The 18,201-nt window shown below is 40.4% G+C and overlaps 1 protein-coding gene across 2 annotated transcripts in view; it reads right to left on the bottom strand.

Annotated features, from left to right (window-relative positions):
- Positions 1–11,786: 11,786 nt before the first annotated feature.
- Positions 11,787–18,201, bottom strand: part of KIF16B (kinesin family member 16B) — a 241,358-nt gene continuing 234,943 nt past the window's right edge. For both annotated transcript variants that reach the window (XM_075267378.1, XM_075267376.1), the window contains one exon: positions 11,787–16,982. In XM_075267378.1, coding sequence (XP_075123479.1) covers positions 16,824–16,982 — 159 coding nt within the window. In that variant the 3' untranslated portion in view covers positions 11,787–16,823. The remainder of the gene's footprint in view (positions 16,983–18,201) is intronic.

Here is an 18,201-nt window from a genome sequence, read left to right on the forward strand (position 1 = left end):
TGGGGGTCCCCAAGCAGACTCCCCAAATGGAATACCCAATGCAGATGTGAACCGGGCCTAAGAAAAAGCTAAATTAATCCCACAAGAAAAAGTGAAGCTCATACAAGCCCCTTTATCAATATTTGGGGATCCTATTGGACTAATCCTTGGGTATTTTTGGAGTGTGGAAGGAAATCACAATACACATAAGAAAGTCACACGAAACAGGGCAGAACATATAAACCCCCTGGAAACAAGGCAACCGCTAACTTACCGGCCGTGTCATTACAAACATAAGCCTACCTGGATACGATGACTTTCAGACTGTCGTTCAGATTTTCATTTAGTTACAAAAAAAACTAACTCGAAAGATATTAAATAAAAAATGTCCATAAAAAGACCTTAAAATAAAGCTGAATGTAATTGAATGGAACATTGTATATACTTTTATGTTAAAATGTGGAAATAAATAGCCTGGAGACATAATCTGGGAAGCCGACCAATTACCCTGACATTGCTTCAAGATATCTTGCGCAAATTATTAAGGATTCATTGAGTTTTTCTAAAAGGCATCTCTTGTTTATAACACCCCGTGTATTAACTGCTTCCATATCTTCTCCTGTCTGGCAGCGTGTCTTGGGAAGAGACAATTTTTTGTGAAATATTCTAGTTCAGTTAGAAACTAGTGCACAGTGGCTGTTTATTTGTCAACGAAAATGGGGAAAATTTAGAAATCTTTGCAGATGAAGAGGAGGAATTACAAGAAATGCATCTTACAGTTCACAACAAGCCGAACCTGAAAATTTTGGGGTTCATCTCACATGAATTCTGTTGATTGACATACTTTGGGTCTCTTAATCGGAGGCCAGGAAAGGGGTGTAAAAATAAATAATTTATGGCATCCTCCATTACGACCTTCTTCCCTCTCAGGTTATCATCTTCTAAAGCCTCTGCTGAGACCCCAACAAATCATTGGATCTCAGGTTATTGGGCCTCAGAAGTCACATGGAGGATGTTGATATCATCAAAGCATGATGGTCTTGATGTTTTGTGAGTGGGCCTTAGCAGCGACCTGGGGGCCCATGATGTCAACTTTCCCCAGGTGTTGACTAAGGCCCAGCCACAGGCCTTTGTAGTGACTTGAGGTCCAAATAAGATGCTGGATGGCCCAGGAAGAAGAGCAGAACACCTGGAGTCCAGGAAAGATGAGTAATGCCTACGGTGGAAATGAAAACTTCATGGGTCCTCTGGTGAACTTGAGTGAAAAGATCTATGATACACAGCCTTCCACTGTCAGAAAGGAGAAAATATTATTTTACTGATAAACAGAGCAGTCGTTCAGCATATACTCAAGGAGGATTCTATGGAAGGACACTGTGGTACCAAAAGGAAGAAGAAACTATTACTATAGGAGAACAGGGGACGGGAAGGATGGGAAGCTTGTATGCACAGAAATGTTGTGAACCCTTATTCATGGCACTCTAGGCCCAGAGACATGGAAAGGGAGATGTAAAATGTACAAAAGGGAATGCAGCAGATGGTTGTAAGAAATTGGGCAGGGGGCCCAAGCTGTCTTGTTGCACCGTTGGCCTGTGAGCTTTCAGTTGCATCCTTGCCAATGTTCAAAGTGAACTGTATATTTCAGTAGTAATGATACACCTTAGATGATGGGCCGCATGGTAGCTGCTACTCCTGCCAGTCTGGGTCTTTATGCCCATACTTTAACTCTTAAGTCTTTCTCATCCAAATATCTCCTCTATAAATTTCAATTACCATTTTATTTTTTCACACCGTACCCATAATATTTTAATTGCCTATGGGAAACACATTCACACTGTATGCAGTTTCGGAGGCTCTCCAGTTCCCCAAGTGACAATACATATCTCGCTATGTCATTAATATCTTACACATTAAATGTCATCTATAGAAATTCATGTCTTTATGTGCCGGGATTGAAAGCTCATATTTCAGATAAAAAATATTCTTTCTAATAAGTGCAATGCCCGTTAGGTATTGATAACTGTTTACAATAAGGATTATCAGATGGTAAATTACCCAATGGTCTAGAATACAGACAGTGAATACAATGGGACAGATTTGTCAGACATTTTACCCTTCTCAGCTTTGCTGTGTAGACTGGGACATGGTCGGCAGTCAACCTATCACCATTAGAGTAAAGAGTACAGGTAGTCCTCGACTTACGACGTTGATACGTTCTTACGCGGCATCGTAAACCGAATTTCGATGTAAGTCGGAAACATACCATACGACGCCGCGTAGGAACTGATCAACGTGATTAGTGTGCAGCGGCTCGGAACTGAGGAAGACTGGACCATACACAGTACAGTACAGTCTTCCTCTGTTCCGAGCTGTTGCACACTAAATCACGCACTGTACAGGGAGTGCTGGCAGCTTGCGTTTATGCGGGAGCTTACTTTTTCTCATAGGAATGCATTGGCCAGTGTTGATTGGCCAGTGTACAGCATTCGGCCAATCAACGCTGGCCAGGAGGCAGAGTCTAATATCAGACCACAATGGAGACTGCTGTGGTCCGATCTTAGACTCCGCCTCCTCACAGACGAGCCTCCGGCAGAACCAGTGTTGATTGGCCGAATGCTGTACAACGGCCAATCAACGCTGGTCAATTCATTCCTATGAGAAAAAGTAAGCTCCCGTGTAACAGCAATCTGCCAGATCTCTTCCGACAAGCAAGGACGAGCCTGCTGCAGAACCAGCGTTGATTTGACGCAGGCTCGTCCTTGCTAGTCGGGAGTTCTGGCAGCTTGATGTTACGAGGGAGCTTTACTTTTTAGGTCATCTCTAGTCATAACCACGAAACGTCGTAACCCGAGGACTACCTGTATTACTATATTGTCTGCATCAGTTTAGAATTATTTTGGCTAAAATACAGATGGCTCAAGCTCCAACTATGGAGGAAAGCAATACATTACAGTCTACTGCACATAAAACACTGTAGATACAAGCTAGGCTGTAAGAGATTTCTCAGTAATGAAATGCACGTATAGTAAGTGTCTCCAATGGTGCAGGTGTTATATTTTAGTAATAGTGACATCACACTCTCACATGGTGATGTATATCTTTCATATCAGAAATACAAGTTGTGTTACTTATTCCAATAACGGATTTGTCTTTGAGCGCACTCTTTCTTTAATCTGACCATATTAGTCCATAAATCTACATTAGATGACTATACACCAGAGGTCACAATTGAAGTCTCCATTTAATGTAGACAAATGGAAATGAGAGATAGGAAAAATCTATTTTCACAGCGTAGTAAACCCATTAATCCTGCATTAAATGTGACTCGCTTTATTTGTGCCATAGGCATACTTGGGATACCAATTGCTCATTCTATATATAGTGCGCGGATATTCTTTGGTATACACTGCGCTATAATAAGCCTACATGCTGTCTTCTCTAACTAGTACCAAAGCTGTTTATGGATGATTGTTCATCTATGTGATTATAATCTGAAGACATGGAATATATCCACAGAGCTAGGACCGTACCAGACGGAAAAATAATTGTGGATTCAAGCCCAATCGGGAACATCCCAAACCTTAACCAAATCTAAAAATTTCCATTTGGCATACTTTTTACACACTACTACCTATAAAATTTCAAAAGTACGGTATTTAAGACCACAGTTACTGTTATCTATGTGTGGTTAGGCATCATAGTACAGCCGTAGCCAAAGATTTTGAGACCAACGCAAATTTTGGTTATCGCAAAGTGATCTACTTAGTGTTTTAGACCTTTACAGCTGGTTTCACATCTGTACTAGGTTTCTGCTCCTCAAAAGTCATAAATTATTGGAATAACAAACCCTGAAGTCAAATTTTTATCTGGCAATTTCAGTTAAAAAGAACAGACCTCTGGTGGACACCATGATAGTCAATGGGTTTTCTCAGGCACCATTGGTGTCTGCCATTGTTGCAGTCCATTTGTTCATTCTTCTGGTCCTCCAACAGACCAGAAGAATGGACACCAGGCGCAGATGTGAACTAACTTGTTATGTTGGTCAATAAAAATGTAAAGACTCAAAATGTAGTGTTCAATTTTCCCTGGTATACTATACAACAGCTTATAGGTCAAATTCTAACCGATGGTGACCTAGTCTTACCAAATCAGTGTTTGGAATTTATTACAATTTCTATTATTTTGTTTGTTCTCCACTTTTTGGGGATAGAACACAAGCTTTCAACAGATCTGGGGAGTTTCCTGGTTACAAAATGTTTAATGTTTTATTGACCGAGCCACTTACTTATCACTTTTACCTTATGATGTGGCGCTCCATCATGGTTCATCACCAGATTGCTTCTGGATTGTTGGGAGAAGTTGCTCTTGAGGATATTTAGATACCATTCTTCATACATTGTAAAATTGTGACTACGCCCACTCCCTAGGACAAAACAAAATACCACTAATGAGCAGTCTCATAATGCTTTACTGCTGGCATGACACAGGACTCATGTAGGCACTCACCTTTTATTTTCTGGACAATCATTCTACCAGAAGTCACTTCTCTCCAAGAAAAAGACATACACCGTACAGGAAGCACAGGGGTACTGGACTGCAGAAGACTGAGGGTAAAGTTATTCTCTCTGATGAAGTCTCCTTCAGATTATTTGGGACATCTAGAGGAAAGGCAATGAAACTCCCCAGACCTCAATGCCATGGAAAACCTGTGGTCAATCCTCAAAAAGTAGGTGGACAATGAAAAACACAGAAGTTGTGATGGTCACCAAACACCAATAAGACAAGAATGAGTCGCCATCAGTCAGGATTTGGCCAGATGTTTGGCCAGGGCAAATCGCGGAAGTCTTTCAGAAAAAATAAAGGTCAACACTGTAAATCGAGTCTTTGCATAAACTTGATGTATTTGTCAATAAAAGTGTAAAAACTCATGAAATGCTTAGAATTGTACTTTCATTTACCATCGAAACATCTGAATAAAACATTGAAAAACACTGAAGCAGTAAAGTTTATGAAAACAAGAATTAGTGTCAGTCCTAACAGTCCGAACTGTAGGACACGGCATTTCTGATGACCATAAAGCAGTGGTCCCCAACTGTTTTTTTGCACCAAGGACTGGCTTCAAGCAAGACCATTTTTCTATGGCCTGGCAGGAAAGGGAGGGGGTGGGTCAGGGGTCGAGCTTTGGTCATATGGGGGCAGTGTTACAGGAAGGCTCCACCATGTGGATGGGAAGACTCTACACCGGAATACTCTGCGGGGCAGGCGAGTGTGACACGAGCATCTGGCGGACATAGTGAATCGCTAGACACCGAGGCTAGATACTTCACACTAAGCCACATTGCTATGGTAATGTGAACACTATCGGGTAGCACGGTGTCCTGTAGCTGCTAAGGACACAGTGCTAAATGATAGTTTAAATATTACCATAGCAATGTGGCCTAGCAGGAAGCATCCAGCTAAGACTGAGGCTAGCCCGCCACAAAAGACCCCCAACGGCCCGGTCCTGGTCCACGCACTGGGTGGTTGGGGACTCCTGCTATAAAGGACTGCTGTCAATTGATAGATATTCTTTGCTATCATCTGAAGACAGTCAGACTTGTTAACTATCCAAAAATTCTTCAATAGTCCATATAAATAGGACATTTATGCATTATATTAAAAAAAAAAAACCAACAACCATTTGCTTCTGATATTTTTGTGCCATAGACTCTTATATTATTTATCATCATTATAGCTCATTTTTGATTCTCTATTTCTCAAAAAATTATTGGTGCAGACTTGACTATGTAAAAGGAAGTTGGTAAGTCTTAGGCTCCATTCCCACGGAGTAACGCGCCGCTCATTTAGGCACGTAAACACGTGTCAGAGTGAGGTGCTTCAAAACAGATCCCATTGACTTCAATGGGTGCCGGCTTACGCGCACTACCCATTGAAATCAATGGGTTATAATTAGAGATGATCGAACAGTAAAATGTTCGAGATTCGATATTCGTTTCGAGTAGCCCCTCAATATTCGACTACTCGAATCGAATATCGAACCCTATTATAATCTATGGGGGGGAAATGCTCGTTTCAGGGGTAGGTAACATTCGATCAAATTATACTTACCAAGTCCACAAGTGAGGGTCGGGCTGGATCCTCCCAGAAGTCTTCTCCGTGCAGTGTCCCCGCGGCATCTTCCGTCTCTGAATTCACTCTGCCAGGCATCGGGCCTGGGCAGAGCCGACTGCGCATGCCCGCACTACAAGCGTACATGCGCAGTCGGCTCTGCCCAGGCCCGATGCCTGGCAGAGTGAATGAAGAGCCGGAAGACGCCGCGGGGAAGCTGCACGGAGAAGACTTCTAAAGGTAGGAGAAGAACCAGCGTTGATTGGCCGACTGTATAGCATTCGGCCAATCAATGCTGGTTCTGCATCAAACTTTTCCATTCGAATAGCGAGTGGTACTCGATCAAGTACGAGTATTTCGAATACCGTAGTATTCGATCGAATACCTACTCGATTGAATACTACTCGCTCATCTCTAGTTATAAAGCCTCCCATTGATTTCAATGTGTAGCGCGCGTAACCTGGCACCCATTGAAATCAACGGGATCTGTTTTGAAGCACCTCACTCTGACACGTGTTTACGTGTCTAAATAAGCGTCGCCTTACTCCGTGGGAACGGAGCCTAATGATTCTGCCTACCTACGGATGCCATTCTCAGCATCAGAGAGTCACTGTGATTCCAATTGTCATCGTCGGCTAGGGATTTCAAAAGAGAATAATTAGAAAAACCCTCGGAAGATATTTCACGAAATGTATTAGATACTGTTGAAGGGTAAAATGAAAGGCCATCCATTTAACTACTTTTAACTCTATTACTTTAATTGTAAAACCAATGAAGTTTTGGTTCTAAAGCTGCAAAACTTTGATAAGTAACCCTTATTATCTTTCAAAGAAACAATGTTTTCCAAGTTCGGCCGTATGTAAAGCTGGAGAATCTGATTTAAATACATTTGCCCATGGATTAATTGTTTCAAAGCATTCCTCTTAAGCGTCAAGTCTATTTTTAATCTCACTGTATAATCCATTATCTTTCTCTTTGAGAAAAGATAAAAGACATTCCAACAATTTATTAGATAACAGAGAACTGTATTAACTTAGCCTGTGAAGTATTTAAGTATTAATAATTTAACATATGTAAGTTTATTGTTCGATCTTAGTCCTTGGAGAACGAGAGTGGGGTTTCGGTATGTCGCAGGATGGTACGGTATACATTGTTAGATAACGGTCTGTCTTTCTTGTTGCATGAACTGGTTAGAGGTTATCCAATAAAAAAAAGACCTAGCGTGGTAATCGAGCTATTAGTCATTTTCTAAAATAATGTAGACAGAAAAACTCATTCTCATGATCCTTGGAGATCCCAGTGGTGAAACCCCCAATGATAAGACATTTATCTCTCAGGCCTAGTTCACATCTGCGTCGGTAATATATTTGGGGGAGTCTGCATGGGGACCCTCCCGAATGGACTAACAAATGCATTGGCAAGCGGTGTGCAGTGAGAGGACAAGAACCCCATAGACTATAATGGGGTCCGTGTGCTTTCCGTACAGTCTCCTCATGAGTCATGCGGACAGGAAGGTAGATCGTGAACTACTTTTCTGTCTGCATGTTCTGTGCAGAAAGCACACGGACCCCATTATAGTCTATGAGTGCTCTCACTGCACACCACTTGCCAATGCATTTGGTAGTCCGTTCGGGAGGGTCCCCATGCAGACTCCTCTGAATGGATTACCAACGCAGATGTGAACCAGGTGCACTACTGATGCAAAATCTTGCAAACATAGCCTATGGCTAAAATTGAAAAAATGGTGGATTTATTCATCTGGCACCATGGGGTTGGGCCAACAAGTCCACCATTGTTTTGTGGATACGGAATGACAGTATAGGGATTATTGCATATTCACTGTTGATATTGTGTATGTAACCATGATAAATGTTAACATTAGCAGCCACACAGTTTTTTTTTTTTTTTGGAAATAATTGTGTCTTTCTGCTGTCAGTTATAATAATCATGGAATCATAAAAATCTCATTTTGAGACGGAGCCCTTAAATACATAATTAACGCTAAGTATCTGTAATCTAGTCAGAGTTCATCTGTGAGTAGAGAGAACCATATGTGCGTCTGGCTTATGCCACCAGCAGCTGCCATGGTCAAGGAGTATTATCAGTTGTCATCGAAAACTCAAAGAATGTGAAATAAATTATCATATAATAAAATGCTGCTTACTATTCATATCAGAAACAAAGCAACGCCAAAATGTGAATAACCGTAAACATAACACTTTGAAGAGAAGGGCAAAAATCTTGACTGACTTAAAGGATCAATCAGGCAAAACAAATAAACTAGATCAGCGGCTCCCAAACTTTCTGAAACTGGGACCCACTTTTGGACAATAATTTTGTATGGGAACCCCCGCTGTCGTACTTCGCCCAGTTAGAAAATGATAAGCCCCCTATCTGTATTCTGCCTCTTACACTGTTGCATTTTTCATCTTATCCCCATTCTATTTTTTTAATTCTATTTTATTTCAGAGAAAAGCAAACTAGTTTGCAAGCCAGGATAGTTACAAATTTTTCAGAAATTTCAGGCAAAACCAGAAATTTTTGGGATTTGCAGAGACTGCCTTTTTGAATCAGTGCAGATCATGGTAGTAACTATAAGACATTGATAGTCAACAAGTTTTTAAAATTTTACGGTGATTTATCATCTGTTTGCTTCTATTTTGAAGGATTTTCTACATGGCTCATCACAATTTTTTTTTGGTGGAGTCAGGTTTAAGTCAGCATAGAAATATAGCAGACCACATGGTCCATCTAGTCTGCCCTTATATTATAATATATATTAGAAGCAAATAACAACCTTCCCCCGTGTATATTTCCGGGTAGATGATTTTCCGTTTTGCACACAGAGCTTTCCCGCTGCTTTTATGAATTCTGCTTAATGTTACCGCGGACTACTAAACCTCCATCTACAATAAGTACATAACACTTGACAATAGCATTAGTGCTAGGCATATCAGTGACCATTGTTCCAATTGCTGAGTGTAATTACTAGATATTACATCTATAATTGGGTTTCATTACTGTAGGAGATATTATTAGGTACTATGGTTACTGATGGGTAGAATACATTACACACATTGCCGGAGGATTCGGTTACATTTACCCGTTATGAACCTGTGACCCTGTATAATGTAACGCTTACCTAAACTTTCAGATGGCTTATGAAAATAAGCTGCCACATGTAGTAACACTATTTCGGGTCTGTTGGATTATGATGCAGGTTCTTCCAGTCCAACATACAATCCTACTATGTTGATCCAGAAGAAGGCAAAAGCCCGTATGAGGTGAATGTCAATTAAACAGTAATGAGAGAACAGATTCTTCCCAACTCCATATAAAGCCAATCAGAATAATTCGATTCCTCAGTCTATACCAGAAAAGCTACTATACTCCAAGTCTCTTCCGAGCCCAGACGATAATAATTGGAGGCCCAGAGGAAGTGCAGAAAAATAATAAACTCAAGCTCCTAGTTTATTATACTCCGATGTCCAGGGCTCCATCATGGCATCTGGTCTTCTTACCTGAGGTCTACCAGCCTCTGGCCATGAGACTGCTGTGGTCCAATCACTGGGGTAATTGAAGTCACTCAGGAGACCGGAAGATGCCAGGAAAGAACAGAAAGGCGAGAATGTACTGTATTATTTTTCGGAATCTTCTCTGATTATTACATTTTTGGGTCTGAAGATACATGGTGATTCCCAAAAGCCTCAGGTTCACCCAAACTCATAACTAACCTGGAGAGCTTGTAACAAATTGGTTTGCACATCTCTATTACTGAATTTGTACAATGTATCAACCATAAGTTCTCACATTCTGAATGTACCGTCAGTTTCCCCTCTGAAAGGTTATAGAGATCAGTATAGATATGTACGGATGTGACACTTCACTGATCTCCAATCTGTTAAAGGGGTTATAGCATGAAAAGTTTTTATCCCCACAGCACTGCAGTCAGAATGAATGTAGTCATGTCTGCTTGTGGACACTTTAATGGGAGCGTTGGAGATAGGAGAGCGCTGGAGATAGGAGAGCGCTGGAGATAGGAGAGCGCAGTATTTCGGCCATCTATACTGCTCCCATTTAAGTGAATGAGAACACCATCCGGGCTGAATATGCAGTGGACAGAAAGAACCCCCATTTTCTGGATCAGTAGCGGTCTCAGCAGTCAGACCCCCACCAATCAAGTATTTATACTCTTTCCAATGGATTGAGGATAAATATTTTACGTAGCATAAGTTCTTTAAAAACTCTCAATTTGTCTTGAAACCAATTCAGCACAATATCACAACATGCTAACAAAAGTCTTGAAAGACTGCGATTCACACCCTCCCACACTGGATAGTTACACATAGACACGAATAAGATAGTCGCCATATCACTTTGTGATAACTTGTCACAAAACCGTGTTGTGTAGAGAATAGCAGCTTAATTTGTGATACACATACATCTGAACAGCCAAGAGGATGAGAAAGTGAACACACGTAATAAGTGTCTGATGAGCCACCCCATAAACTAGAAAAATTGTGGCTCAAACTAGATGCGCTAAATTTACACCAACCAGAACAACAATAGTAAATCTGGGCCAGTGTCTTCTCCAGGCCGTGAGAATGGCTATTTTCATATGAATATGAATTTCTGCAGCACATAAACTCTGTTAGACACCCTTGTGACTTCTTTTTCCCATGTCGCTCTGCATGAAGTGCTCTATTTGTTTGTTTCACTTTAAAGTGGAGAAAGCAGATTTTATAGGATGCATTACAGATGTATTATGCAGATGTGCTATATTTGCTTGAGCTCCTGATTCATGCAGCTTGTCAAGAAGTAAAAGACCATTAAAAGGGTTTTCCCATCTCCCTCTCTCACCAGCTTGCCTGCTCTCCGATGTTCTCACTTCCTGTATTCTTCAACAAGCTGGTGGGTGGGCTTTGACTGTTTGATGTACAGGGCACTATTAAGTATCTTTTTAGATATAAATATAGCCTTCATAATGTCTACAAATTATTTACTATGATTACTAGAATACTAATATAAATGCAGATGACATAATATGCATAGTAAATGTATATTACATTACACGGGTTTGGAGAGAAAAAAAAAAATTCTGCCAGGAGAGACGGTAGGCTTGTACTAATCTGAACAGGCACTGGAATTAGCTGACCTGATTGACTGAGACAGAGGAGCAGGAGATAACAGCTTTGAGAGCAAGCAGGATACTGAGGACTCAGCCCCCCTACCCTCCAGAGTGTAAGAAGTCATGTGCACCTTCTGAGATGGAATGGGGTGGAATAATCTCTCATAACAGGTAAATGAAGCATAATTTCTAAAGCAACATATATAAGAAAACTCTTAAATTTACATAAACTAGAACATATGATCCTAGAGATGGGAATATCCTTTTAAAGAGGAGCTTTCACAAACACCGCCATCTTTGGTTCTTTGAATTCTTTATTAAGCACCAGTCCACCGATTTTGGTATAGTTAGAATTTTTTCTATAGCCCACACCATTCCAGAGCAATCAGTGCTGATGCTTTCAGAACCCAATATGCTAATTAAGATCTATACGGTCCTGTAGTGCTGGACTGGCATATAGACAGAGACCACCCACATGACAGAGAATAATTACTTATTGGGTGCCTGGACTGGGAAATATGAACAAATAACGAATGACAAATATATGATCCTGCAGATTTAATTAATGTAATTAAATATATAAACATTAGATTTATGTGCATAGTAGATATTATTACATAAAAAGTACAGGTATACAGAAGGTCATCTTTACTAAACTGTACCATCAACTACATCCAGTGGATGAGACCATCTTATCTTATAAGTAAATACAGAGGTACAAAAAAGTTGCAGCAACTTGTAAAAAAAGGAAAAGTGACAAATATTGCCTATTGCAACCAAACGACAGCTGAACCCTACTGGTCACTCTGGTTATCTGTACTGTGTCATTATAAGGAGTGGATAAAAGATGGCTGCCTCCACTGCATATAGATGATGGGTACACATAACAATAACATGTTCACAGTGCGGCGGCATTCTAGGGAAAATGCAAAAAAATACAATCAGGCGACAAGAAAAAAAACAAAGCGTGTTCTATATTCAGTGAAAACAGATTGTCAAAACGTGGTTTAGAATTCTCCATACAAACAATGGGACAGTTTTTGCATATATAATGAAGAAGATGGCATCGTATTATTTACACTACATTATTACAAACATAATGCATCCTTACAGGCTTCAGATGGTCACATGCCATAACAAACGCTACACAAACATCTCAGAACTTAATTGCACTGCAATTAACTGATGCGAGTCTAAGTATTTCTAAAGTAGAAACATACAAATATTCATGTACATGTGATCAGTGCAGAATTTGTTAAAGGTAACAGCTAAAGCAAAATCATTCTCCGTCTACAGCTTCCAAAATGGGCGAAAATCTAAGTGTACAATATTTGTGTCCAAATACATTAACATGAAAACCAAGAGCTCCGCTCAGGTTCACATTCAGATGCTATGGAGTGTACACGGTGGAGATATCAGTATAATGAAGACACAAAACGTGGTGTGTGCATTGAAATGTATCGAAGATTTAAGAGGAGTTTGGGTTTTCTAGGTTTTGGTGTAACTAAATTATGCCACCCTCCTGCAACTTTGATCGAATAAGTGTTTTCATCCTTTTTTAAAAAAAGTTATGTTCAAATTTAAAGTGTTACCCTGCAGACAGATAGGTCATGGTCTCCTGAATCAAACAGTCTTTTCCCTTTGTGAATCGGCGCCTTTATTGCAGAGATATTGTTGTTTTGGTCAATATGCAAATTAGCTCTTTTGAGCAATGATGCTACTGCTTACCTGAGATCATTTGCATATTGACAAGGTAATATCGCAGCAATGGAGGTAGCGACTCAGAAAGGAAACAAAAAACATTTCATTCAGGTGACCCGAATATATCTGCAGGACTGGGTTGATAAGCTCGGTTCTGGTGACAGACTATTTTAATCTCTCCACCATCTCTTCCGGTCTTTCACCTCCAACTCTTTGCATTCAATCGGTCTCTCTCGCACTTGGAATATTTTCTTTAGACCCCATTGTTCCTGACTAATTGGTGCTGACAGTCTGGGACCTCCAACCTGACAATAGAGAGCATAAAAGTCCCGAGACCAACAGAAGTGATTGCTCAGGAACGGTGGGTGCTAAAAATTCCAACTGTACCAGAAACAAAGAGCAATGCAAAGAGTTGGAGTTGAAAGGTGAAAGCTTTGTGGACTGGACAAGTGATCACCCATGGACTATCAAACATACGTATCGAGGATGTGATGTTCCAATCATACGGCTTAGCACAGCGAGATCTTCTTTGAAGCAAAGTGAATCAGGAGCATTGACACAGGTTTTACATAGGCAACTTTATCATACAAACCTGTGACATTGTATAGCTTGATGCATTAAAATGACTGTGACAACAGAACTGTCACCAAAGGTCGGGTGACAAATAACATGGAGTTACATGTGACATCCCAATCTCAATCCCATGAGGAAACAATACAAAGCTCTATCACTGCTATTCAAAAACAATTCAAACCTAACCTAAAAATGTCTGACGGTCGACATCCTCTATAGACGGAACGTTAGTTGAGGTTTTGCGTAGTTTACAGTCTTGCAACGTATTGCCAACATACTGTAGGAAGCTCTTGGATTAAAGGGAATAGAATGATAAAAGGTACCATAAAAACAGCGACGACAATTCAGACATTCAATGGATTGGTATAAAAATGTACCCTGTGCTAGTGATAGACTCTTCTTTAGTAAGTCCTTATGAACTGATTAGGAAATTTCTGGCCTTAAGTTACACCTCAGTATTCCACCTGACTCCTTATACACATGCATGCTGACTTTGGCCGAGTGCACACGTATTCCGGTGGACAGAGCGGAGTACTCCTTTAGCATCTGCTTATCAACCCTTTGACCAAAAGAATTGATCACTGAAAATTTACATCCTTGATTCTGCTTTTCCCCAATAACATCTGTCAGATCTCCATATAGCTTAGATCGGTGAATCCTGCCAAAATAGGTAGGTCCGGCCAACATTAATCTACTGTATATGGCCAACTCTTCTAAGGTTGATTATGGGGCGACTCAATGTCAACCAACATGACCTTGTGGATTTTAAAGTTCAACTTTGACCTGATCATACTCAGGTCCAAAATATATACAATTCAGTGCCCCCCAAAAATTGTTGGAAAGATGTATATAATCTTTAAATACCAATGTCTAAAGCAGGTCCTATAGGTTCAACGAAAGGCAACATACACTATAACGTCAGCTCTGCCATCTGTAGTGTAAAGATAAGCAATGCTATAGTGTCGGCCATTCTAAGCCTAGACACAGTATACACAGCACCAATTACCCAATGACTTAGTGCTCTCCCGTTATATGGATGTGTTTGGGCGTCTCTCGCTACTACATGACTTCCTCTACATACTGTACACTTGCTTTCATTAATTAGAGTGCGGTAACTGCGCTCTTTAGTGTTTTGTTAATTAGAGATTTGATGAAGATTTTTATTACACTGTAGAACATTATACAAACAGATCCATATACATCAATGGCATGAATTACAGGAACTTGGAGGAGCACCTTGTATTGTTTGCTTATTCAGCCCGTATGCCAAACATGGCCTGCATTGTGTAAGGTAGCGAGGGTGAAAGCATGTATGGATTTTGGAGCTACGTGAGTATTCTGTGGGTTATATGACATGAACATTTAAAAAGTAATTCAGATGACTACATTTTGTCAGAGGAGATGCTTTCTAGCTCAAGATCTGTTAAACTGGCCATAGAAAAGCAAGATCTGGCCATTGTGTATGAGAACTGCAATGTGTACAACATCTCCATGTCCTCAATAGAAAAAAAAAAAAGGACTTGCATGGGCATTGGATCAGGTTGGGCAGATAAACATTGTCTTGTCTATGGCATCTTACAGAGTCAACAATAACGTAGCTCCACAATGGTAGCCAAAGTCAAGTAACTAAAACTAAGCTTAGGGCGTGTTCACATATATTCTTGTGGCCCACCATGGGACCACTAGAATGGATCAAACAGTAAAGGCGATCTGTCTCATGATGGTCAACAACAGATCCTGAGGGACTCCATTAAATATGGCCATGGGATCTGTTATTTACTCAACAAGATGAGAAAGTCAGATTTGCAGAACTGTTTCGTCCACGATTTCTTTGCGTCAGTGGACTCTGAATCAGATGGGAACGCGGTCTTCGTTCATTCTCACCACCCAATGTATATCTATACGCAATGTAGATCTGTCTGCAAAGGTATAAACATGGCTATTCAAAGGGAATTTACCCAACGGACTTATTCGGAATATTTTTTTTTTTCTTATTCCTCACTGGCATCCCCATAGTCAGCTGCAAAGGTACCAAGTGCTGAAATACTCAGGAGCCCTTTCCATTATACTGCCAAGTCCTAGGAATGCACTAGTATAACAGGCATGGGCCCGTATGGGGAAGGCCAATCAATAAAAATGGAACTGCCCAATGGACTCCTAAGGGTATGTTCAACATTGAGAAATTTTGGAGCTGATACTGAGGCATATTTTCTATATTTTTAATTTATTTTTTTTTAAACACCTCAAAATCCACTTGCAAAATTTGCTTCGTATGGGCGGTTCTGCATAGTAATTGACAGCCATCTCTGAATGTACACTTGTAAAGATTGGGACCGCCCACTGGACTCCTAGGCCCAGAATGAGTAGAGATTTTTATAATTAAACATACAAGCTATATATCAATCCGCTCAGCTCCTCCTGCGCTATTACATGCTGTGTGTTGACTGGACTACTGGATTTTTAATGCGACAGACCTGCTTTGAGATACATAATAAGTTTTCTATAAATCTTGAAGAGAACCTTTTAACCTATATTCTTCACTAAGTGCTTATTTTAAAGTCAATGTAGAAAAGGGGAACGTGTCCGTGGCATGACTATATAGATAGAAAATTAGAATTTGACGTGAAACATAACATCTAGCCAGTGAATATTGTTCATGAAAAACAACCAATGCTGATGGTCTTTACAGACTATTAACCTACAAAAATCCACCACAATCCACAATCCATAGGTTGGTCTTTAAAGACTGTCAGGAGAACATGGCGAATCTGTCCAAAGCCAATTGTCTGTGGTTGGGAGGGGGTTCCCTGATTCCGTACATTTATGAAAGGTGAGATACTGTGTGCATTTTATTGCCTAAACGTCTTAAAGAAGCCCTTAACACATATAGAAGTCTTTTCTATTATTGTGCATTCAGTTACGGGATGCCATCAGATTCACGGTAAGAACCTACTCCTAATATCGTAGAGAACTGGCTCTTCCCATCACTCATAAGCCCAAGCGTATATTAAGATATTCACTGAATAAATAAACTTGGTCCAGGACCTAGAACAGTGTTAGGCATTGTATCAAGAAACCTCATCCTCCAAAGCAGTAAGGTAGACGATCCATCGAGTTCATGTTGACCGTCCATTGTCCCCTCCTGTTATAGACATCTGCACTGCAACCATTCAACGTGCCAAAATACATTGTGCTATAAAGTGTCCTCTTGAGTTAAAACATGAAAGAAATTACATGGAAGTGCATCGTGTTCATTGTAGAAACATCATGTCTTTGTCGCTTTTTTTTGTTTTCCTTTGCGCACTATCTACAAAAAGGCACACTTGTGTCATTCTTAGCCAGTACCATGGCTACTGTAGTCAAAAACTCCTTTCTTGAAGAAAGGTGAGAACTCGCAGATTGTATGCTTGGAAAGGGTCAGGCTGACCTTATCGATATGCAGCGGTGATGTTGGAGACTTCAGCATCACAGAGAAAAAGTTGCGGAGGTATTTCTGAAAAGGAAAAAAATAGCCATTATGTTAGAAAATGAAACTCAAATAAGAAACTGAATTACTTTTAGATTTTGAGAGGAGGAAATTTGGAAATGGCTGCGGTAACAGTTGTTTTGTGCCCAAAAGGGCTTCAAGACATATGGTTAACATTGGCCTTCGACTTTCTTTCACAAAGCATCTTGGCATTACAGAATTATTGGCCGGTAGACATCCTCGTGGGGCCATCGGGAACGTATTTATTGAAATTGTAATAGATTTCTAAGGGTCAAGAACATGTTTTAGATGAATTTCTCATAGAGCTAGATCAGTGATATCAGCATATTCTAGCTGGCACTCTCACACTACAACATTTATTAATTCATCCTGACTGTCTCCTAAGTAAGTTAAATGATATGCGGTGGATCGTACGAAGGTGGCACAAAGAAAAATGGGCGAGCAGTCTTCTGCTGAATTTACACCCTTGAGGCACGGCATTTATTATTCTGTGACTTGAAGAATTACAAATTTGGAATTATTGCATAAACAAATCATAATACACACTTTAAAGGGGGTGCCTGAGATTTTAAGAAAGTTGCTTAAGAGCATGCAATGGTGCGTGTGTGTGTAATATCTATCTATCCATCTATCAAAACAGGAAAATAAATAAACTTTGACTTCAGGCATAAAATGAGCAAAAGAAAATACAGCCTTAATTTTGGCAAAAACAAAACAAAACCTGCTCGTCTGAGCAACTAACTAGTCAGTAGAGATGAGCGAGTACTATTTGAAACGGCAGTTTCAAATAGCACGCACCCATAGGAATGAATGGACACAGCCGGCACGCAGGGGGTTAAGCGGCAGGACGGCGGCCCGAACTCAGGGTTACAGGACAGAACCATACACCTCCTTTCACCTCATGAAACTGCACTGCAATGCGGGATCTACAGCCTTTTATGGCCCAATAATGAGACCAGAATCTACACCTGGGCTGAGGCCTACACCAGATCCGCCCTGGGCCACACATATGTCAGAAACCTGAGGCTGATATATCTGGACTCCAGCACTCAGCCTGTCACCTTCTCACTATATATATATATATATATATATATATATATTAGCTTTTAGTCCTTTAAACACCCCACTGCTCCCGTCTATTCTGCAGTGATGATGTCATGTACATCATTCACATGAGGGCTATACTCAATCGTAGTCTTCAGGCATCATGTGCAACACATGCCGA

The sequence above is a fragment of the Leptodactylus fuscus genome, chromosome 3, assembly GCF_031893055.1.
Source record: "Leptodactylus fuscus isolate aLepFus1 chromosome 3, aLepFus1.hap2, whole genome shotgun sequence".
Classification (NCBI taxonomy): domain Eukaryota; kingdom Metazoa; phylum Chordata; class Amphibia; order Anura; family Leptodactylidae; genus Leptodactylus; species Leptodactylus fuscus.